The 23453-nt window shown below is 38.6% G+C and overlaps 1 protein-coding gene across 2 annotated transcripts in view; it reads right to left on the bottom strand.

Moving 5' to 3' along the window:
• Positions 1-251: 251 nt before the first annotated feature.
• Positions 252-23453, bottom strand: part of wrap73 (WD repeat containing, antisense to TP73) — a 34593-nt gene continuing 11391 nt past the window's right edge. Inside the window, exons 4-12 of one of the 2 annotated variants that reach the window (XM_020517235.2) lie at positions 19536-19608; positions 15976-16079; positions 14812-14898; positions 13804-13938; positions 8021-8098; positions 6546-6651; positions 2862-2987; positions 1663-1854; positions 252-1509 (exon numbers count right to left, since the gene is read on the bottom strand). In XM_020517235.2, coding sequence (XP_020372824.1) covers positions 1400-1509; positions 1663-1854; positions 2862-2987; positions 6546-6651; positions 8021-8098; positions 13804-13938; positions 14812-14898; positions 15976-16079; positions 19536-19608 — 1011 coding nt within the window. In that variant the 3' untranslated portion in view covers positions 252-1399. The remainder of the gene's footprint in view (positions 1510-1662; positions 1855-2861; positions 2988-6545; positions 6652-8020; positions 8099-13803; positions 13939-14811; positions 14899-15975; positions 16080-19535; positions 19609-23453) is intronic. The other variant, XM_048614931.1, reaches the window with a different exon arrangement.

Here is a 23453-nt window from a genome sequence, read left to right on the forward strand (position 1 = left end):
TATTTCCAAAGACATGAAGGTTAGGTGGACACTCACAAAGACACAACACATACTGAAGTTGTGAAAAATCACTTCAGCCATCTCTGCTATGGTAAAGTGCTTGGACCAAAGCCTAGTGAAGAGGAATGTAACATTTTTGTATCCCACGAAACGAGAGTAAGAATAAATTCAAAATGCATCCTATCAATGCACAATTAACTTTTTAAATCACTTCTCCCAATTAACTTACTACAATGCAATTTACTACAACATACAGCAATAAAAAAAATACAAATTTTATTAGAAAAATCTACCATAAATCAAAATGCTACAAATATTTATGAAAACTCAATGTCATCTTTCAGTCATATGGTCTGCCCATGTAAAGAAAACAGGTTTTTTTGTACTTGGTCTATCAATTCATGTTTGATGGGGCTTTCAGTTTTATTTACAAAAGTATGCAAAGGTATAATTTTAAAGCTTACCAGTGGATCAAAGAAAATCCACAGCACCAATGTTTTTGCAGTATTGAACAAATTATTAATTGGGCAATTAATATTACAGAATAAAATTTCACAGCAACAGATCCACTGAAATGTCATGTCCAATGATGTATTAATAGAACTCTCTATCACATCTTTAAAAGTTTTAGACAGCCACAGACCTGTGCAAACAAGTGCACAGGGAAGCAACACAAAAACAAATCGATAAATTACCTCTTGGCTTTTGATAAAATTACACAGAACTTCAAACAATGCTCCTGGAAACGTCATCTTAAATAACACACTTGTACAATGCCTGTCATATCTTAGCAATGTTTCAAAATACGACATCGTCATGAAATACTTTTAAAGATGTGCTTGCTGACTTAAAAAAAAATCTTCATTTAGTTGCAGGTTCAGGTTGTTGAATACAGCAGTCAAATTTAGAAGCGACTGTAGAACTTGAGATTATATTTTTTCAACAACCTCTGGTTCTGTCCCTTCAGCTCAACACTGATGGTTTGCTAGACACTTTTCAGAAGTAGCACAGCAGATGTGTCTTAAATCATAGCAAGTGTTGATCAATTACAAGGAACTGAACAGCATACAGGAGTACCAAAAAAATACAATTCCCAAGAAGAAAAGTAATTCAATGAAGAATCAATAAAAAATTCTGTAGAATAAAACCTAAGTTCATTTTTGTAAAAACTGTTTTGCTACTGAATCGCTTCACATAATGACTGTGAAAGTAAATTTTTCAAAATTTGTTTTTACATTTCCATACAATAGAAAAAAAAGCATTTCAGTATTTGGTGTTGCTGCAGTTGGTCTACAATGCTTGCTTGCTGTCAACAGGAATAGACTGCGCCATGACAGATACAACTGCAGTCACACACTGGCATACTTGCATCCTCAAACTCTTAGGAGGTAGGCAATGTTTAACTTGCATCTGCAGTATCTAAATAACAAACACACATTTGATCTTTACTCAGTAGTATTATAGAGTCTCCATTGGGATGCCAGTGCAATGACAAAACCTGGAAATTACCTGCAGAATGGACAATGGAATTCAGATGTTAGAAGACAGAAAGCGGAACTGCAACTTAAAATCTTGACAAAAGCCAGTTCTGTTTCTGGCCATTAGTTAAGAAAATATGAATGCAATCCTCAAGTTGTTAGCCCTCAGTTTCCTTCACCATACCTTCAGCTGGAACTTGCACAGTTAGGCACCCGGCAGGAGACCAAAGATATACTTTATTGCTGCCAGTACAGATAGCAAGGCGGGCTCTGCATGGATCCCACTGGAAGGATTTCACTGCAGACAATTGCTCTAAGACCACATACTGCTTAAATTTCTGAGCATCCCATATCCACACAGTGTTTGGCATATTATCTAGAAGAAGAGAGAAGAAAGTGTGATAAATGAATGTTGCTTCTTATTCAGAAAATTAAATTCCTCTCCATTCTTTAGGATTTCATAACTCCAAGTAACATCAGGAAATACAGCATGGATTTGGAGAGAAAGTAAGCACCAAAAATCCCAATATCAGTGATTAGTATATTGGATGTGGGCAAGGAGAAACTATCAAGTGATCATTAGTAACAGCTGTGGGAGGGACTAGAGCTAAGTGCAACTGCATTAGCAACTGCATTTAACTACTTTTCCCTTAAAGAAGAGCCCAAGCTTTGGAAATAGATATTCAACCAAACCGGTGTTAGTTGAGACAGTTTTGACATCAACAAGAGATTGTGCCGAGCTCAGCTACACAAAGTGGAAAGCAACTGTTTAATAGAAGACAAGTGTTATCAGTATTTCATAAAATCTTGAGAAAGCATCTCTTATTGTGAATTTGGTATGAAGATAAAGAGGGAAAGAGATGTACTTTTGTTACCATGTTTAGTATGAATGACAGACATTCATAGGAAATAGAACACTTACACAACTACCAAATAAGAAGAAGTGCAGCACAGAGGAACAAGAGACTAGTCTGAAAAAATACATTGAAAATGAACTACCTTGATCTGATCAACAAAGTTGCCAGTCTTCATAAACTCTACACATGAAGTTTCAAGCATAGTAACAACAAACACTGAAATAAAAGGAGGCACGATAGAATAGCCTAAGGATGATTCTGCTCGTCTTTCTTAGTAAGAGGTGCCTGGCCTCCACTTAGCTCCCTCAGTGATGCTGCTAAATCTTAGACTTTTTCACCAGAGTACTGTTTCATATATTCGTTTTTTGGTGCGGTTCACATCATACTGCCTGCAATAATAGAACCAATCAAAATATGACCTTGAAAAACAAGTCAAACTCAATAGTCTGCATTGTGGACTGAGGTTAAAACACCAAAGAGTTACCAGCCTATCTTTTAAACCACCACATTAGTCGTATTAATGTACCATTTCTGGTTGCTAAGAAATGATTGTCAGGACTGAAGGCCAACATCCCAACACCTAATTTAGGATTCGCTCGATCTGGGTCAGGCTTTATCACAGGAACTTCAACTGGAGGCTGGCAAATCTCGTCTGAAACAGAAAGAATAATCAATAAAGACAGAGTGCTAAAAACTAAAGTATCCCCTACAAAAACTACGCTAAAAACTCCAATCTTTGTGCTGTGATCTTTAAAAGGCATTACAATATAAAATTCTTTTAAATCAGTCAGTCAGTCATTAAATGGAGGCTACTGAACATACATTTTTTTAACATATTAAAAATGTTCTTAACTGAACAGTAATAATTTAAGGCAGAATTAATTCATTTCCACAGGAATAAGGCATAGAATGCAAGTGCAAAAAGCAGCTAATTAGCCATTTGAAGTCACTTCCTTTTTATTTTTAAGCTAGAAATAAAATGAATATATCACCAGTTCTGCTGAAATCACAGATCAGAAGATCATTTAACCATAAGCCACCCGTAACATGGTTGTAAGAATATTCATTTACTCGAGGTGCAAACTCAGATACAAAAACAGGATGAGTACTGTAGGTTGCTAATTCAACAGACTTCCTGCTTTGGTCTGCTCAAGGATGTGGCTGGCCAACTGCGGACTAATGGCATGCAAGTGGCTCATAGATGAGCTCAGCTGCAATTTCAAGTATGCGATCCCGGTGATCAACATCACAGATTAAGCATTGGGAGCAGAGAAAGTGTGCTGTGCTGTGTGCTGTGTTGTTATAAAAGCGAGATACTGTGGATGCTTAAATCTGAAATAAAAACAGAAAATGCTGGAGAATCTCAGCAGGTCTAGCAGCATCTATAGAGAAAGAAACAGAGTTGATGGTACAAGCCCAAAAACACTCGTTCAGTACTCCAGTGTCTATTGCCAATTGATTTGTGGTATAGTTCCACTTTAAATACCATTCTAATCTCTCTTTGGGTAGCTGGCATTTTCCGGATTGAGAATTTTCCCCTATACCTATGAATGAATCCAGTATGTTTCTTTAAAACTCCTTTATTTACACAATATTGCATTCCATATTTTTACTTCAATGCATCTCTTGTATAGATCATTCTGTCTCTCTTCTCAGACTCATGACACTATTGTATCATGATAAACATCACTGTTTCATTACTGTTATGATTCCAGCTGAAGGTACAACTGGATAAATCAGATCCCACAGTGAATCCTGGCTTGATAGATCATATTTTTAAAATTTAATGTGGTGGCCATTCAGCAAAATATAAACACACAAGGCCGAGTATTTTCTGCACAATAAAAAAAGAGGTTCATCGTACAAAAAGAGAAAGAAAACAAGCTGTTTACGTTTAGAACACAGTTGGAAAGATCTTATAACACACAGCAGAACAAAGTCCCATTTATTCTCCCACTTTGCAGTGGTTAAAATCTGGAGAAAATGTCCTTGTATAATCAAATCTTTATGTTTCACTCCATTTCTGTATTTGAACTGTCATGTCTTCTTACATCAATACTCAATGTTGGGGTAACCCATGCCCAGAGGTGGCACAAGATTGGCTGTCTGTGGATTTTTAGTTGGCATAAAATATAATGGAGAAGATTTTTAGCTGCAGTTACTGAATTATCTTGCTGAGTTCAAAAATAAAGTGAGATCATAAGTTAGAATAATGGTAGCTCTGAGAATAAGATTAATCCAAGGTAACAGAGTTCTTGCAGAACAAAGATACTTACAAATTAATATACAGCAAGTTCTGTATGAACCCTCAGCTGCAGATGTCTGTAAGAGGCAGTCTGATAACAAACAGCTTGAAATTTGTAGTTTAGCAAGAATTAAAAGTATGATCTCACAAGAACAAAGGCCAATGATAAAGGTAAAAGGAGAATGAGAATGAAATTATATCTGTAAAACCTCAGGAGTTTAGACAAGGTTATTGAGTGGTGAAAGTGATAGAGTTTCAGTCTTATTAATGGAATTTGAATAGATGTTGTCTTATTAAGTAAGAGTTAGCGTAGAAATATTTATTGTCAGTAAATTTCATTTTAGAAGCAATCTTTTGTTTAAAACACACTTACAGACAGCACGTAAATAGAAATATCTATAGCTGCAGCTAGAAGATCAAGGGCTAGTGTTTACCAGACCGTCCAAGGTCAGGTGGGATTAGAAGCTGCTCACAATTCATTGGCTAAAGAATTCTAACATTGGGTATAACTATATAACTTTCTATATATAAAACTGACTTTATATTAGAACTGATACTATGAATTTTAAAGCAAATTTTAGTTGGAATTAGCATCTTTTTCAATCTCCTGTGATTAGGATAGTAGGAATAAAAGACAAGTAACAGAATTTGGTGAGGATAGCAAGGAATACAATGAATAACATAATTCGAACAGTCCTTAGAGATAAGCAAGTCTGGCAAACGTCTGAGAAAGAGTATAACTGTTAACATTAGAATGTAAATTAATGGGATATGTTGTAAGATACCAAGCACTGATGATAATGATATCTAGTAAGCATTATGAAATTATGGGAAATCTAGAGCTGTCCATCATTGATCAGGTGTTTTATAGGATTGGATGCATAGGTTAGGGGATGGAACAATGACATTAATGTTGCATGTAATTATTGTAATTTGAAATGTATAAAAATACTGTATGCAGCTGGGGAAGCCAGAACGTCACTGACCGCTCCTCCAATCTGAGCTGTATTTAAGAGGGCAACTGGGCCCCATGTGAAAGCCAGATTCAGAGCAGTCTCTGGCCTCTGCCACATGTGTGGTAAGAGAGGTCTGAATAAAGGTTGCTTGTACTGCTGAATAAAGAACTGGAGACTCCTCTTTGACATCTCTCCCCAATAACTAGTGCTGAAAGCAGGGTACTACACCAGTTCATTATTGACAAATGTGGACCCTAATTGGGGGAGTATGTTTAATACTACCACCATCTAGGTAGAGGGCAAACACCGTAGTCGATCCCAGCTAAAAGATACAGTACGAAAAGAACTAAGAGGGAGAAGGAAGTTGTGCTGTGTTCAGTAGACAAATCAATAGACCTAGTCTGCACAGGAAGGGGCTGAGCCCCACAGCAAAACAGGTAAGGCCTGAGGAGAGTCTGCACCGAAGAGGGTTCAGCCCCACAGGAGGTTGCCAAGGTGGAAAACTTGCCAGGGAGGCATAAGACCATGGCAGCCAGTAAAAGTCTGGAAGGGATTGTGTCTAAGGGCAAAGGAAAAATAATACGGGGCCCGGAGTGGTTGTTGGTATAAAGTGTACTGGATTGCAATCAGAAGCTAAATCATGAAGAGCCAGGCACCCCAATACCACAGCAGAAAGCTTGGTGGAAAGGACAAGGAAAAGATAAATAGGAGGAGAAGGTGGTTTTAATTCTGACAGCTCCCCCCATCAGAGATATGGCCAGAGAGAGAGGGACAGGAACAGTGAGGTTCCACTACTTTTTTTTTTTTGAAGAGAAGCAATAAGGCAACTGCTATCTAGAACTGTAGTTTTTTTTTGATATGGCAAAGAAAATCTTAAAATCTCTAAAAAAACAACAAACTACATAATCTCAAAGCCATCTATTCAACGGGTAAAAGGGTCATCCATCCTCTATAGTAGGGCAATGAGAAGTATAAATGGGTTGCTGCATCCCTTCCCTTCAATACTTACATTTACTCTCTGAACTAAATAAAGAGCTTTTCTCAGTTAGAATTGGAGGAAAGGACATGTCTTCACCACCCAGACGTTGGCGACTTTCTACCTCCTTATAGATAACCTGTAGATGGAAAGTGGTTCTATCATATTTGTAGATTTCTCATATTGGATTTCTTTAGCCAATCACTGCACAAAGCAATAAGATACAAAGCACATACTTGAGTAATAAGTGATTTTGTGTAAAAGCCAATACCTGATCTGGCCAAAAAATTCCAATTCCTTCTACTTGCCACCTCTCACTGCCTCACCCGCTTCCCTTTCCTGACTATCTCTACTCAGTCTTCTCTCCTAAAGCTTCGCCATGGGCGGCATGGTGGCCTAGTGGTTAGCAGTGCTGCCTCACAGTGCCAGGGACCCGGGTTTGAATCCACCAGTGGGCGACCGTGTGTGGAGTCTGCACATTCTCCCAGTGTCAGGGTGGGTTTCCTCCATGCTCCAGTTTCCTCCCATAGTCCAAAAATGTGCAGGCTAGGTGGATTGGCCATGCTAAATTGCCCATAGCATTCTGGGATGTGTAGGTTATAGGGGGACAGGTCTGAGCGGGATGCTCTGAGGGTCAGTGTGGACTTGTTGGGCCAAAGGGTCTGTTTCCACACTGTAGGGATTCTATGAATGGGGGCTCAGGAAACTTTAAAATGCATCAGAAATTATAATAAATACCATTGAGACAATGAGAAGAATTTTTCAGTGGTTCATATAATTATTTTTAGCTCACCAATGTATATAACCAAATGCAATCATATTACACCATCAACATTACAAACAATAAGCAGATTAAATATCATTCCTTGCTGGTGTTGGTAATAGAATGAATCTTAGTCAAAACAACAGGAAAAATCTCCACTCTTCTTTGGATTGTATTGTGCAATGCTCAAAAATATGGAGGGGTGGCAGGTGAATTCACCTCGAAAGTCTCCAAAATACCAGGAAACTTCTATCACAGGGGCAACCAGAAAAAAGTTATCCCCATAAGGAAAATGGCCAGAATTTGAGAGCTGCACTTCTAATCACAGACTGGCTTGCTCTTGCAAAAGGTATGAACCTATCAGCAGCAAACACAGAAGAGAAACAGACTGTGATTGGAGGAGCAGCAAGAAAGAAGGGTTGTAGCCAGGAGCAAGGCTGATGGTTGTAGTCATGGTGTCAGGGGAAGTGGCACTGTTGAGGCTGGAGGCCATGAGGCAGGGACAGAAGTAACTAGCAAGAAAATCTCAAATCCATTTATGACAACAGATTCCCTCAGCCACCCCACCTTAACAGCCCCCTCCATCCCCAGGCCTCCAGTACAGCATTAGATGGTCTCCCCAGAACGTGCACTCAAGCCTTCATATGTATTCAAGATATGGCCAAATTTAAACCAAAGGTAGACAAGATGAAACCCTGACTTCAAACAATTTCCTCTCCCCTTGAAAAGAATTACTCCTACTTACACTTTTCGGATCTCTGATGGTTGGGAGATGTTCCAATTCCACAAGCTTCCTCCAAGTCACATGGTTTAGGATTCTTACCTAGTTAAGTGTTTAGATCATTTCAATTTTACTCCAAAACAAATATCATTTAAAATATTCCACAAATAATTAGTGCCAAAACACACAAAAGGCTTTCACCACTAACAAAAAAAAAAACAGCATGTCTACAAGTAGGATTTAACACACTAATTTCTGAAGCAGCATCCCAAGGCTATAGGTCATTAAGAGTTGCATCAGACAATTTATCAAAAAGCGTAAGCTCCTTAAGATATTGCTTAGAAGTAAATTTGAACTAAAAACAAAAGTACCTAGAAGAAAACATATTTTTGAGGTTTGCAGTTATGTTCTCTTTCAGATACTGTTCAAATCTGCTTTTAAAATATTCAATATTAAAAAGATGCAGTCCTAAAAAACCCTTGCCATTTTGACAGCAATAGCTCCACATGTTGCCAATTTGTTATTGCAAATACATACTTACTTGAACTCTTGCAAATAGGTGAACTCCACTTGTATATCTAATTTCATAATTGTGCCTATACACTCCAGTGAACGCTTCCAATCAATCTTATGAAGATGGGCAAATATGTTTTTTTTAAACTAGTGAGTCAAGGTAAAATAGAAACAAACCCAGAAATTGCTAAATGTTTGCTTAAAAGTTAGGCAGACAAAAGAATAGTTGATAGTAAATCAGGGAAAGAAGAAAGCTGATAATGGGGACAATGAGTAGGTGAAAATAGGTTGGCTGTGCCAAAAGCAGTCCATGTCATGACAGGCCTGGGATGTGGGACTGGGCAAAGGGCATAGGTGGTGATCAGGCTCTAACATTACTGAACTTGATAATTGAGTCCTGATGGCTGCAGGGTCCCCAAGCGGAAAATTAGATGCTGTTCATCTAGTTAGAATCGAGTCTCACTACAGCACTGCGGCAGGCCCGAGACAGAAATGTTGGCCGGGGAGCATGGTGGTGTGTTGAAGTGGCAGGCAATTGGAAGCTTGGGGTCATTTTTATGGACAAAGGTAAAACAGACGTGTGGGAAGTGTTTACTCACTTTATTTGTTGCAGTAAGTGAATTGAAATCCTCTTTCAATGCTGAAAACTGAGGCAATTTTATAGAGGATTACAAGATTGCAAATAGCGCAAAGATAAATTTGGACAATCACTAAATTTAACTGCTAGAGAAAAACAGAGACTCAGAAAAGCAAACATACATTTATAAAGTGTCCATTATGCCCACAGGATATCTATAGCACTTTTCTAAAATTCAGTAGGAAACACAAACTAATTTTCACACAGCAGGTTGTCGCAAACAGCAATGTGATAACGAGCAAGTCATATATTTTTTGCGACATTGGTTGAGGGATAAATATTAGCCAGGATGCTGGGGATGAATCTCCTGCTCTTCTTGAAAGGATGCTTGCAATCTTTTTTGTCCACCTGAGGAGCTAGACAGGCCCTTGGTTTAACATCTCATCCAAATACTTTCCCACACTGCCTTGACTTTTTGCACTCAGGTCATAATGTGGGAATTGAACCAACCATCTTCTGAAATTGCAATCGAGAATGATATTAACAGAGCTAAAATTGGCATTGATTCAAACTAGTGAAAAATAATTTTAAGACTAATAATGCCGTCTGGGTTGTGCAACTGTGCCATTCTCCTAAAATGATGCATTCATGTTTCCTGCAACTGGGCTCATACTTCACGCATGTATAAACTGGCCTTTAGTACATGTATACGTTCAAAGCACTGACATGATACTGCATCATTTATTTTCTCCATTGTGAAGCCATATTTGTCCCTGTAATTAATGACTGTCACAATCTTAACCACATAAAAATCCACAGCTTATTAAATGATGGAAAAGCATGGGAGGGTGGCTAAATGACTTAGTCATGATCCTAAACTACAAAATATAGACCCCAAAGGGCCAAAGTAAATTGCAAAAATCCTTTTCTTTTGAAAAAAAGCCTTCTTAGTACATGCTTTTCAAAATCCATCAAGTTAATCTCACTACAAATCCACGTAATTTTTCAAAAACGCTGGATCAAATGGCAGAAGCACAAAAGCTCATACAGGTGGAAGTCTGTGTTTGAACTGATTATAGCCAGCAAAATTTCAGGTACAAAATCACAAAGTGTTGGTGTTTTGAAGATCCTGCAATTCCAATGTTTATAAGGCCAAGAAACCGGACCATCTCTCAAACAGGTTCTAAGTGATCTTAATGGATAAATAAGATTTGTAATTTCAAATTAGTTTGCACAATGATATCAATTATAGTTGGGACCAGAAATTTACATTGCTCAGACATCTGGCTTGCATGGTTCTAGCACTTATGACGCACAATTGTGGTATGCCGGCAGCATATATTTTTTAGATAACACGAGGTATTCTTTTAAAACAAAAGGGCCTAAGCAGAGCATTTTGTGATTTGACAATGCCTTTTGTAAAAATACTTTCAAACACTTTCATATACAGGTAGTCTCCAGGTTATGAACAGGTTCTGCTTGAAGTACATTCCTAAGTCATAAGTATGATTGAACGTTCACATCTTCATATCTCAGTCCCTTAAAATTAGTTAGTTATCGGATCTCGTTCATAAATATGAGAATTTATAAATTGGATGTTGTAAGTTGAAGACTACCTGTAATTAGCTTTACTGACATTGCAGCCGCTCCAATGTTGTGTGCAAGGCAGTGTCAGCATGCCAATCATGGCAGTGACTCTGGTTCAAGGTGTTGCTATTGGTCATAGACCTCTCAGTCCCATGCAGCCAGGAAGGAAATTAGAGGGGACACTATCTGCAGGAATATCTTTCCTTGGGTAAGGAGATCAGAACTGCATGCAATACTTCAAACATTGTCTCACTAGCATTCTATACAGTTGACATCTTTACTCCTATACTCAAATCCTCTTTTAGTAAATACCTATATCACATTCCTTAATTGTTTATTATACCCGCACGTTAACTTGCATTGAATCATGAACAAAGTCACCCAAGTTCCTTTGAAGTTCAATACTTAGAATCTTCTATTTAAGAAATATTCTATTGCAATTTTTCCTATAAAAAGTGGATGACCTCATAACTTCACCATACTGTATTCCATCTACTAAACCTTTGCCCACCAAATTACCCTTTCCAAATCCCCTTGAAGCATCTTTGCACAGTCCTCCACTCACTCCCACTGAACTCTCTCTCCTTCATCACCAAACTTGTCAATATTACATTTGATCTCCACTCAATTCATTGATATGGATTGTGAACAGCTGAGGCTTAAGCAATAGTCCTTATATCCCACCACCTGACACACATTCCCTTACTCTCCCTTGCTTTCCTTCCACAGGGACCAGTTCCTCTGGGATACTGTGGTCCACTCCTCCTCCACTCCCAAGATCTCCCTACCAACCATGGTACCTTCCCATGCAATTGCAGCAGGTGTAACAGCTGCCCATTTACTTCCTCCTCACTATCCAAGGCCCGAGACACACCTTCCAGATAAAGCAGCTATTTACCTGCACTTCACTCAATCTAGTCTACTACATTTTCTGCTCACAATAATGGTCTCCTCCACACTGGGGAGATGAAGTGCAGACTGCACGATTGCTTTCCAGAACACTTACACTCTGTCTGTAAAAATTACCGAGCCTTCAGCTGCCTGCTATTTCAACACACCACTGTATTCCCTTGCCAATATCTGTCTCAGGCTTACTACAGTGTTCCAGTCAAACTCAGCACAAGCTGGAAGAACACCACCTCACTTTTCACTTGGGAGTTCTGCAATCTTCTGGACTCAATACTGAGTACAACAATTTTAGGACCCGAGTACCTTCTCCCACGTCCTTACCCCAACCCCACACACCAGGTTGTGCCCTCACATTTGTCAACTGACAATGGGTTGTTCTGTCACTAACTATCCCCATTAGCAGCTATTACGTCTCCCAGGCCAACCTTCACTCATGCCTTTGTTTGCCCAACTGTTTTTCTCCTTCTCTGGGCTCCATCTCCAGCTATCATTTACTCCTTTCCCCACCCCCAACCCTTTGTCTTACATATATACCAACCTTTTCCAAGCAACAATCAGTTCTGAATGGTCACTGGTTCCAAAACATTTAAGTCTGCTTTCTCTCCACAGATGCTGCCAGACCTGCTGAGTTTTTCCAGCAATTTCGGATTATGGTCCTTGTGTTATCCATTAGTCCCAGCCTACCAACCTGAAAATGACCCTTTTATTCCTATTCCAACTCCTATCTGTTCTTGATCCCTGCAAGTATATTCCCCACAATCCTGTTCTAATATTCTTTCTAAAGCCTCTCACGTGGAACTTATCAAAAGCCTTCTGAAAATCTAAAGATGCCACACCCATAGATTCTCCTTTACATATTCTACAAGCTACATCCTCAAAAAGACACCAATAGGCTTGCTGAAATCAATTTCCTTTTCATAAATTCCTAGACTCTGCCTGATCCTTTCCTTATTTTCCAAATGTTCTTTTATCACATTCTTTTGTAGCATTTCCCCCATGAATAACATCAGATTAACAGTCTATCATTTCCCATTTCCATTTTTTCTTTAAATAGTGAGGTTACATTTGCTACCTTCTCAATCTGCAGGTACCATTTCAGAGTCTATAGAATTTTGAAAGATGAACATCCAATACATCTACAGTCACTTCTTTCATCAAGCTGAAATGTCGATGTAGACGATCAGGTCCTGGCATATTTATCTACTTCATGTCCCAATAATTTCTCTAGTGCTTTTTATTATACCAATATTGATATCTTCAGTTCATTACTTATACTCATCTCTAGATTTTTCATTACTCTGGGGAGGGTTTTAGTATTTTTCTCCACAATAACAAGAATGTTTAGTTTCTCTATCATTTCCTTATTCCCAACTATAAATTCTCTCAACTCCGCTTGTAACCGATCCTCACATTTGTTTTTGTGAATCTTTTCCTTTCCTTTGTACATACTTGTAGAAATCTATACATTCAAACTTCATGTTTCTTGCTGGTTTATGCTCATATTCTATTTTGCCTTTCTTAATCTTTTCCATTGTCCTCTGCAGAATTCTAAAACTCTCCCCATCTTCAGACTTATGCTTTCTTTGGCTACTTTATACATCTCTTCCTTCGATGTAATACAGTCCTCAATTTCTTCCATTAACCATGGTTGAAGCACTTTCCTTGCTGGATTTTTGTCCAATTTTTGTTTTGTTGTGAACTATGCATGAGTTATTGAAATTTTAGTCATTGCCTGGCTATTGTCATGCTTCTGTTCAAAGTTTCTCAATCCACTAAAACCAATTTTCTCCTCATACCTTCATTGTTTCCTTTATTTAAATTGAAGATCCTTTTCTCTCATTGAACCAGATCACTTTTAAACTTAATGTAAAATACTATAGTCGCTTTTTTCCTAAATCACCTTTATAAAAAGATTAATTAGTTTTTTACATTGCACAATACTAGATCTATAAATAGTCCAATCGTTAAGTGATTCCTAAGCATACTGCTCAAGAAAACCATTGAAAATAGAACAATAAGAAATAGTTGGTTCCCAAGTATCCTCTTCAACTCCACCCATTTATGCTCGTGAAGCACACTGGACACGTTCCCACATTAATGTTGTTACATAAATTGGCTTTTTTGTGTGGAGCTTTTCCCGAAACTATTTTTCCTAACAGTTTTAATTGATTCTTGTCCAAGTTTGACACTTTATTTCGCTGAGTCAGGTCTTATCTCTTACCTTTTCATCATAACTCCCAATGGCCAAAAATTGGCTGCTTGGACTCCATGCAACAGATTTCACACCAAGAGACCACTCATATGCACTGTAGACGGACAGGAGACGTCCATCCAGTGAATAAAGTAGAATTTTATACTGGAAGAAACAAAAAAAGCTAAGTATTGAGGGAAAGGAAGGGATTAAAAAATTTGTTCCAGAAATTAGTGTTCGATTAGAATGTGCAGAAATAAGAGGCATCCATATAACATTGAGAATAATATAAGATCCCCTCAAGGAAAATCAAAGCTGATATCATTGAGAAATCTTTACACTTGTGTCCCTAATCTTTGGCCTCAACCCACAATTAGTGTTAAAAAGAAAAATAAATCTTGCAACTACGTAGCAGCATTTTTCACATCTTCGGGGCACCCAAAGCATTTTACAAACAACTAATATATCAAACATAGTTACTATTGTACTTTAGAAAATTTGGCAGCAAATTTGCACACACAAAAGTCTTACAAACAGTAGCAACATAAAACAAATTCTGGTAATTAAACAATGACAGTGGAGAGATAAATGTTGGCAAGGACACCAAGAGAACTCCTCTTTCAAATCATGCGGTGATATCCATTATATCCACATGAGCGGGTAAATGAAGCCTTGGTTCAAGTATGTCAAAAGATGGCACCTCTGATAGAGCATTTCCACAGTACTACAGTGATTCATCAACAGATTATGTGCTTCAATTTCTGGATTTAGAGCCTGAACTCGCAACCTTTTTGTTCAAAGGGGAGTGGTACTAGACCAATTGATGGGAGCCAGTCTATTTTTATGCACATTCCGCATACTAAATGTCACAAAATTTTAACTTCTCAAATTTTTCACTTGAGCAAAGAGCCACAGAACTCATTTGGTACAATAGTCAAACTTGTCAATCAAACACCTTGAACTCTAAATTTACTTGGACAAAATTAACTTATAAAGATCTTCAAAGCTTCACTGTCCCTTCTGAGAGCCATCACTCACCTCCAAACAAGAATCCCATACTGCCAGCACACAGCCATTAGGTGACCATTCGATACCAGCCAGGTCTTGGGTCTCAGTCTCAAAATGCTGAACAAATTATGCAGAGGATTACGAATGGAAGATCAAATTAAGTTTTATGAAAGCTGACATCTGATTATAAATAGCAAATGTATTCCAGATTATTTAAAGGATTACCAAAACGCTAATACATGACGACAAACATTACTTACAGTGCAAATAAACAAGGATTTTGGGCATTGCTACACAGAGGTGCTATGAGGTTACTTCATAGGACTGCAAATAAAATTCTGAATGTACAATGCAGCAGGTTGTATGATTTCTTAAATAATCTCTCTTTTGGGACAGGGTTGAAATCCAGATCAGATGAATGGCATACCAACCACACACTATTCCTGGAATGTTCAGATTCATAGTTCAGCACTGATGACTGGGGAAGGAATTGTATGTTTCCTATTGATGCATTAGGAATCACAGAATCCCTACAATGCAGAAGGAGGCCATTTGGTTCATCGAGTCCACAATGACCCTTCGAAGAGCATCCCCGACCCTATTCCTGTAACCCTGCATTTTCCACAGGTAGCCTGCACATCCCTGGACACTACGGACAATTTAGCATGGTCAATCCATCTAACCTGCACATCTCTGCACTGTGGGAGGAAACCCATGCAGAAGTGGAGAAAATTTGCAAACTCCACACAGACAGTCACCCAAGGGTGGAATCAAACCTAGTTCCTGGCACTGAGTCATAAGTGCTAACCACTGAGCTGAGTACCACCCAGAAGTTGATTAACTTAAGAGCAAGATATAAAAAAGCTTTAACCTCCACAGAGCCAATTCTTAATGCAATTCAAACTGCTCAATGCAGGTACCCAGTACAAAAAAAAAAGGGAAGATGCAAAAGTTCAATCCCTTCATATTGGAAACACTTCACTTCAGTGAGTGTATTAAATGTTCTCATGTCTGGGAATATCAGCAATGCAGATTTGGACTAATAGCATTTCATGGGCATTACATACTTTTGAAGTTCTTTAAATACGTCATGATTTCAATAGCAAGATTCAGAACAGCACGCACAGTACTGGGTCACACCACTCTAGATATGGAAACGTGTGGTTTTGTTGAATGCATAAAGCTTAAAATTACCCTCAGCAGCTGCCACTCACTGCACACAAAGATACTGATGTGATCCTTGCAGTCTCGTCTCTCTGCCAGTGCCATGTAGTGCCCATTTTTGGTGAAATCCATCCCTGAGGACACAAAGAAGCACTTTTGTGGAGTATTTAAAAAGACTGTCAAACCCTTTAGGATATAAAAGTTACACCAGGAATTCCATCCTACACAAAACTATCTACAGTTTAAAAAAAAAAGTTTTGCCATTTGAAAAATTTTTCTAAAATAAACATTCAAATACTTAAGTGTATCCTCTAATTTTATTCCATTCCTGGCAGCACTGAGACACACTTCCGCAGGCACAACAATGCTGAAATTTCACTCAAACGACAACTCTAAATACGTAAGATTCAGCAATGAGGGGCAATTTTAGCTTAGTGCTTCCCCCTGCAAGGAACTGTTGAATTGGCTGCCCATTTTATATTTCATTTCATCTTATTTTCTCCAGTGCAAGTGTAAAATATGTAGCAATCCTGTTAGCTGCCAACCTGACAATTACCAAGTCTGCAATTTATCGAGACTTGGAGAACATCACAAACCCACTTATGTTGTCTCCCACTTTCTGGGCAGAGGTCACCAAGGATCTTGCCCGATTTCTCTATTCTCTCACTCAGCGGCATTGAAGCCATATATAGTATTGCACCTACAACCCAGGCCTCAGATTAGCTAACTGAACACCTCAGGTTCAGCTCAAACATGAGGAGTTCATTTTCCTTTTTGGACTGGCAGTCAAAAGTCAGCATTGCTTTAACTAAACTCCAGGAGACTAACTGGCAACGTTAAAGCAATTCAAACATCTTTAGAAAAACTATGCCTTGTAGTCTGCTTAAAATTCGAGCCTCAATCAAAAATATTAAGCATACCACATAATACGAGCAGAACATTCGGATGCAGATGCTGCTTTTAAGTCTCTAAAGGAGATGATAAAAGTGTCTTGTTCAGAACTAGTACATCAATTTTCATTCACGAGGACCTGACTGTTCTTCAAAGTGACTCAAACCCAATCTTGAATCCAGCCTGAGAGAACATTTGTATTCAGCATAACTCAGTTCACAGCATTACCAGGTGATACTTGATAAGGAGTCGTAACATCAATTCCTGAAAAATCGAAGTAGACTTGATGAGGTGATTCATGATCTTTGCCAAGAATCAGGCATTTTGCACAAACACAATTATTTCTCAGAATCTGTCTTAAAGACTTCCACCACATCAGTCCACTATGAATCTGTAAAGACAGCACATGTGGGTTTGGAAGGTGCTGTCTGAGGATCTTTGTTGAATTTCTGCAGTGCATCTTGCAGACAGTACATACTGCTGCTACTGAGCGTGTGTGTTGGAGGGAGTGGATGCTTGTCAATGTAGAGCCAATCAAGTGGGCTGCTTTGTCCAGGATGGTGTCAAGCTTCTTGAGTGTTTTTGGGGCTGCACCCATCCAGTCAACTGGGGAGTATTCCATCACACCGCTGACTTGTGCCTTATAGACAGAGGACAGGTTTTGGGGAGTCTGGAGGCGAGTTACTTGACACAATATTGCTAGCCTCCGGCCTGCTCTGTAGTCACTGTGTTTAAGTGGCAAGTCCAGTTGGGTTTCTGGTCAATGGGAACCCCAAGAATGTTGACACTAGGGATTCAGTGGTGGTAACACCATTGAATGTCAAGGGGTAATGATCACATTGCCTCTTATTGGTGTTGGTCATAGCCTGGCATTTGTGTGGCATGAACGTTACTTACCACTTGTCATTCCAAGTCTGGATATTGTCCAGATCTGGTTGCATATGAATATACCCTGAGGAACTCCTGCAGAGATATCCTGGAGCAGAGATAACTGACCTCCAACAACCACAACTTTATGTGCCAGGTATGACTCTGACCAGCAGAGAGCTTGCCCTGATACCCATTGATTCCAGTACTGCTAGGGCTCCTTAATGCCACATTCAGTCAAATGCAGCCTTGATGTCAAGGGCTGTCACTCTCACCTGACCACTGGAATTCAGCTTTTTATTCCAATGCTGAAACCAAGGCTGTAATGAGGTCAGGAGCTGACTACTGATTCAGATACCATGGAATAAAATCCCACTATGAGAATTCATCTTAGCTTAAAACAAATCTGGAAACAAAAAGCTGGTAACAGTAGATACAAATATTAAGTTTTCATGAAACCTCAACTGGCTCGCTGATATTTCAGGGAGAAAAAAAATGTCATCTTCTCCAATCTGTGATTTTAATCCCAATTAACGTAGCTGACTCTTAACTGGTATATGAAGTGGTCTACCTAGCCACTGTGTTGCACCAAAACTAGGATAAACATTAAATAGAAATAAAGCAAGCACTGGAGTTCATTTTTACAAGTATAGAACTGTAAAGCAATAGTTATTTTTAACCTGTACAGATCTTTAATTAGACCAGACCAATGCTAACCACAATTCTGATCTCTTTACTGTAAAACAGTTATAGGGCTGGCAAAGGTGCAAAACAGATTCAAAGCTTGATACCAAAACTGAGAGGACATACTTATCAAAAGGGCTGGATTGGGTAGAGGTTGTGACTATGTTTCCAGCTGTGGTCAGTCCAAACCTTGAGAGCATAGCTTTAAGATAGTAACAATGGAACTTAGGAACAAAATCTTTACCTAAAGAATGGAAAGACCAATTAAATTAATGCCACAAAGAGAGTATGAGAGGAAAACAGCAAAGATGCCTTTAACAGGAAGCTAGCTAATGACTCGAGAGAAAAAGAAATAGTACGATATACGGAGACAGTAGACAAAGTGGTGTGACATGAGGCTTTTGTGAAGCATTAATGCTGGCAAACACTAGCTGGGCTTGTTTCCGTGATGTAAGCAATATGTAACTGCACACAACTGCTCACAACCAGGTTCTGCTCACTTATCTTCTAAAAGCCAAAACCTCTCATCCTCTACCTTATCCTGGTCAATTCTATCACTTAACCAGCCTCTAGGTGAGATACAGCTCAGCCTAAACAGGTAGGTGCTCAACTTCTTCTCCCTCATGGAAACCTTCTAAAAGTTAGCCTGGTTAAGATCAAAGTTGAAAAAAAGGAAACAAAAAAACTTAATCCTATGAGTAACAAAAGCATAAGTTGCTGGAAAAGCTCAACAGGTCTGGCAGCACAGTTCACTGGACCCAAAACATTAACTCTGATTTTTCTTCACAGATGCTGCCAGACCTGCTGAGCTTTTCCAGCAACTTATGTTTTTGTTCCTGATTTACAGCATCTGCAGTTCTTTTGGTTTTTAATCCTATGAAAACTCCATTTATAGTGATGTGGCCCAGTAGGATTGTGTGCATTCTGAGGCAATAGGTTTCAAGTTTTATTCTTTTTCTCAACAGGTCTCATTCAGCAAACATTCAGCCCACAAAACAAAATGGGGCCAGATACTATTGGCCAAATAGTAGCAAAACTAATGAAGGCAAAAGATTGCAGATATAAACAGAATCGATCACTGGTTTACAACATGTCCTTCTATTCAAACTTAAAATTATCCTTCAAAAGAAGATCACTTATCCACTTACCATGCTGACAGGCCTTGGGATACTTTATATAAGATACTGATTTTGTGCACAATGACCAGACAGTGATTCTCAGCTGTTGAGAGAAATAAACATTTATTATTTTATCAGAAGCATAGAATGTTGGAACACAGACCCCAAACCTGACATCAGAAATTAATTCATCCAATCCTGTAGTCTACACTTCCACACTAAACAACAAATCTCTCAACAGCTGAAATTACAAGAACTGCATGCAAGAACATAATTTACAGCACCCAACCTATTAAACTATTAACCTTAAAGTACAGTTTGATTAAAAATGCAACAAATTTTAAAATGAAAAACACCAGTCATGTCCATTCATGTCAAGATTTTTCATAATGCCAATCATTTCTCTTAAATCAAGCAGGCCAACTTTCAAGCCCTTTTATAAAGTTTGTTACTGCTCATTGAAGTTCATCATTTGCAACAAGTTCATAAAATCATAAAGGATAGGTGGTGTGAACTTAGGAACTTGTGTTGAATGGAAGCTTCCCAAATAGTTCATCAGGCAAAGATATGGTTCGGAGTCAAATTCATTCAAGAATACCAGATATGACTTAGGCAGAATTAACTGGAAAAGCAGAAAGGCTGCTAAAATCAAATAAACTTGGGAATACGGAAAGGAAAAGAAAAGCAAAGCAGAGAACTGGCTAGAGTTTCTGCTCAGTAATGACCTAGTGATGCCATGTGAAAAAGTACATTTCCAGACATTAGGTCAAGACAGCATCAAAATTGGTTATGATGCTCATCCACAGATGGTAGACATTCTTGAAGAATAACCATTCAGCAGAAATGTCAGTGCAAAGTTCAAATAGATCAGCTGATCAAGGAACAGAGAACAAATAGATGAAGGTACAAAAGCTACAACCAATGTTAGATCCTGTAGAATTTATTTTTGTTGTTTTTTCATGGGATGTAGGGGTCACTGGCTAGGCCAATATTTGTCACACACCACTGAAGACTCTGGCAATGAGCTACTTTCTTGAACCATTGCAATCCATCTGATGCAAATACACCAACAGTGCTGAGCAGAAAGGAGCTCTAGGATTTTGACCCAGCAACAATGAAGGAATGGCAGCATAATGGCTCCAAGTCTGGGTGTATGGCTTGGAGGACAATTGCAGGTGGTAGTGGTCCTATGCGTTTAATGCTTTTGACTTTCCAGTTGGTAAAGGTTGCAGCTTTGGAATGTGCCGTGAAAGGAGATGTGACAACTTGCTACAATACATGGTACTCAGTGCTGCCATTGTGTGTCAGTTGTGGAGTGAATGAATGCTTAAGGTAGCGAATGGGGTGCCAATCAAGTCAGGGGCTTTGCCCTGGATGATATTGAATTTCTTAGTGCTGTTCAAGTTGTACTTATCCAAGCAAGTGGAGAGTACACCAGACTCCTGACTTGTGCTTTGCGGAGTCAGGAAGTGAGTTACTTGCTGTAGAATTTAAATTCATGACCTGTTGCAGTAACGACAGTATGTTTATGTTGGTCATGTTTAGTTTCTGGTCAATGGCAACCCCCAATGTGTTGATAATGGGGGATTCAGTGACTGTAATACTGATTAGTTGTTAGCGATTCTATACTTCCAGAGGATGGGCTGCTGAGATTCCACTTGCCCCAATCCCAGAGTTCAAGCCCTGGGAATGAAATAATTGGCTAACAGTATAAAAGTGAATGTTTTCCTTCTTATAATAGGTCTTAAAAGAGAACACGTTGCTGAATTAAGTGCTATTGGGTTTTTAAAACAATGTATTAACTTCATGCTTACTCCTAAACCCATCACTGGACTCGTGAAACTCATTTTATGTTTGTGAAATGTCAAGGCTTCATTCTGATACATTCCATATTTCTACTTAGCTTGTTAATATTGATATTTGATCAATCCACATCAAATAATGTATTTCACTACCTGAAAGTATGAATTAAAATTAAACTAAATAGTACTTTGAATTTCTTGTTTTGCAGTCTGAGAATACATGGTGAGCTGTTGAACTTGCTCGCTGATATTGCTGCTGCTACAAGCCTGGAATTCCCTCTAGCTTGGTGTCCGATTTAATCTGCTGTTGGGAAAAGGGAAGTCTGCATCACAGAGATCATTGTGGGCAAAGTCAGTGGCAAACACCATTGCAAATCATAGCTCATTATTTCTGAGGAAACTGGACTTATGCAAGTTTTTGACTTCGCAAAATAGGGACAACTTGAATGCATGTACTGCCTGTGGAGCACTGATCTTGTTCATTCAGGGCAAAGTTTGTTGCACTGTATATATACAAACTGCATATAGCCCCCAAATAATTTGTGTAGGGACAACAGTCAAGGAGACATCACAGGAATCTTGATTGTTGGAGCATATAGTGGGACTGGCAAATCTCAAGCATATTTTGCTCCTATTATTTCTAGAGGCCATGTCCATTCCTAAGTGCTTGGAAAGCCAGGTTCTGTTTGCACTTCCACACATATTTACTTTCCATAGGTAATTTATAAAAATGTTGCATTGTTGCTATTGCTTCTTGGTGCAAGCAGAACCACTCAATTCAGCACAGAGGGCAGTTTCAGCCATACTTGGTGATATAATAACTGCAGTGGATTTTGCGTGGGATCGCCCATCTGCAACAACAGTGACCGGTCAGAGAGGGCATCATCCTTTTAACTTACAAAAACAAAATCTTAATTCCCATTGGTTGTTTTCTTTTTAATAGGGTTACTGGATTTATTTAGTCATGATAAAAAAAAGTCAAACAGTTGGGATTCCATGACTTGAATTGATAATTTTGAGAATACATTCCATGATTCTTTATTTTTCTATGAAAATAGAAAACTGATGACTTTAGTTATTGAATTCTCACCTTATTTACAACAGTCAATTTAGCAAGCCTCAAATTGTCTTTTATAAACAAGCTCCATAAGGCTTTGTTCCAAATCTTTAACTTTGCTTTCTATTTTAAAGATGGCTGTATAGTGGCAGAAATCAGGATCAAGCTCTCATACTTAAAAATAGCCGAGAAACATCTTTTTACAACGTAGAAATGCCTTTTGATAATATGCAATTAAAAGCACTCAGCTGTTTCACATATACCATAAAGATCAAAAATATCTGAGATTGGGGACCTCTTGTGGCACAGTGGTAGTACCCTTATCCCTGAACCAAGAGACCCAGGATCAGGTTCGATCTGCTTTAGAGGTATATAATGACATCTCTGAACAGACTGATTGGAAAAATAGGTTAAATAAATAAATAAATACCTGAGGTCAGAGCATCGTGAATCTTCAAAATTTGCTTTTATACACCTGGCATGCTTTTTCTAAAAAAAAAACAAAAAAAATGCCTTGCTAGCAAATTTCATTTTCACCCCCAGGTTGTTTTCTCCTTCTCTCATGAAGCTGAGCAATGCAACTCCATGGGGAGAAGTCAAAGATGAAATCTTGGCTAAATGACATTTGTGAAAAATCTAGCCTGGGCACTAAACACGAGGGATTATTGCTTTAAGTGTCTTTGGAATTTCCTTCACCAAAAATGCAGCAGACACAGAATCTTTCAATATTTTTAAGGCAAAGGTAGATAAGATTCTTGATTACCACTGAGCTGACAGATTATCAGGTATATGCAGGAATGTAAAGTGAGGTTGAAATCAGATCAGCTGTGATCTTATTGATAGTGGATCAGGCTTCAAGGGCCAAGTGGCCAATTCTTGCTCCTCGCTCCTATGTTCACCTCATACATTTGCGCCAGGAAGGTGCTGGATCATGAGTGTTGTATTAGATGAATAAACCAAGATGTCATAATAATTTATTGAGATAACAAGGTGTAGAGCTGGATGAACGCAGCAGGCCGAGCAGCATCAGAGGAGCAGGAATGCTGACGTTTCGGGTCTGGACCCTTCTTCAGAAATCAGATTTCTGAA

Source organism: Rhincodon typus, chromosome 31, assembly GCF_021869965.1.
Source record: "Rhincodon typus isolate 14 chromosome 31, sRhiTyp1.1, whole genome shotgun sequence".
Lineage (NCBI taxonomy): Eukaryota > Metazoa > Chordata > Chondrichthyes > Orectolobiformes > Rhincodontidae > Rhincodon > Rhincodon typus.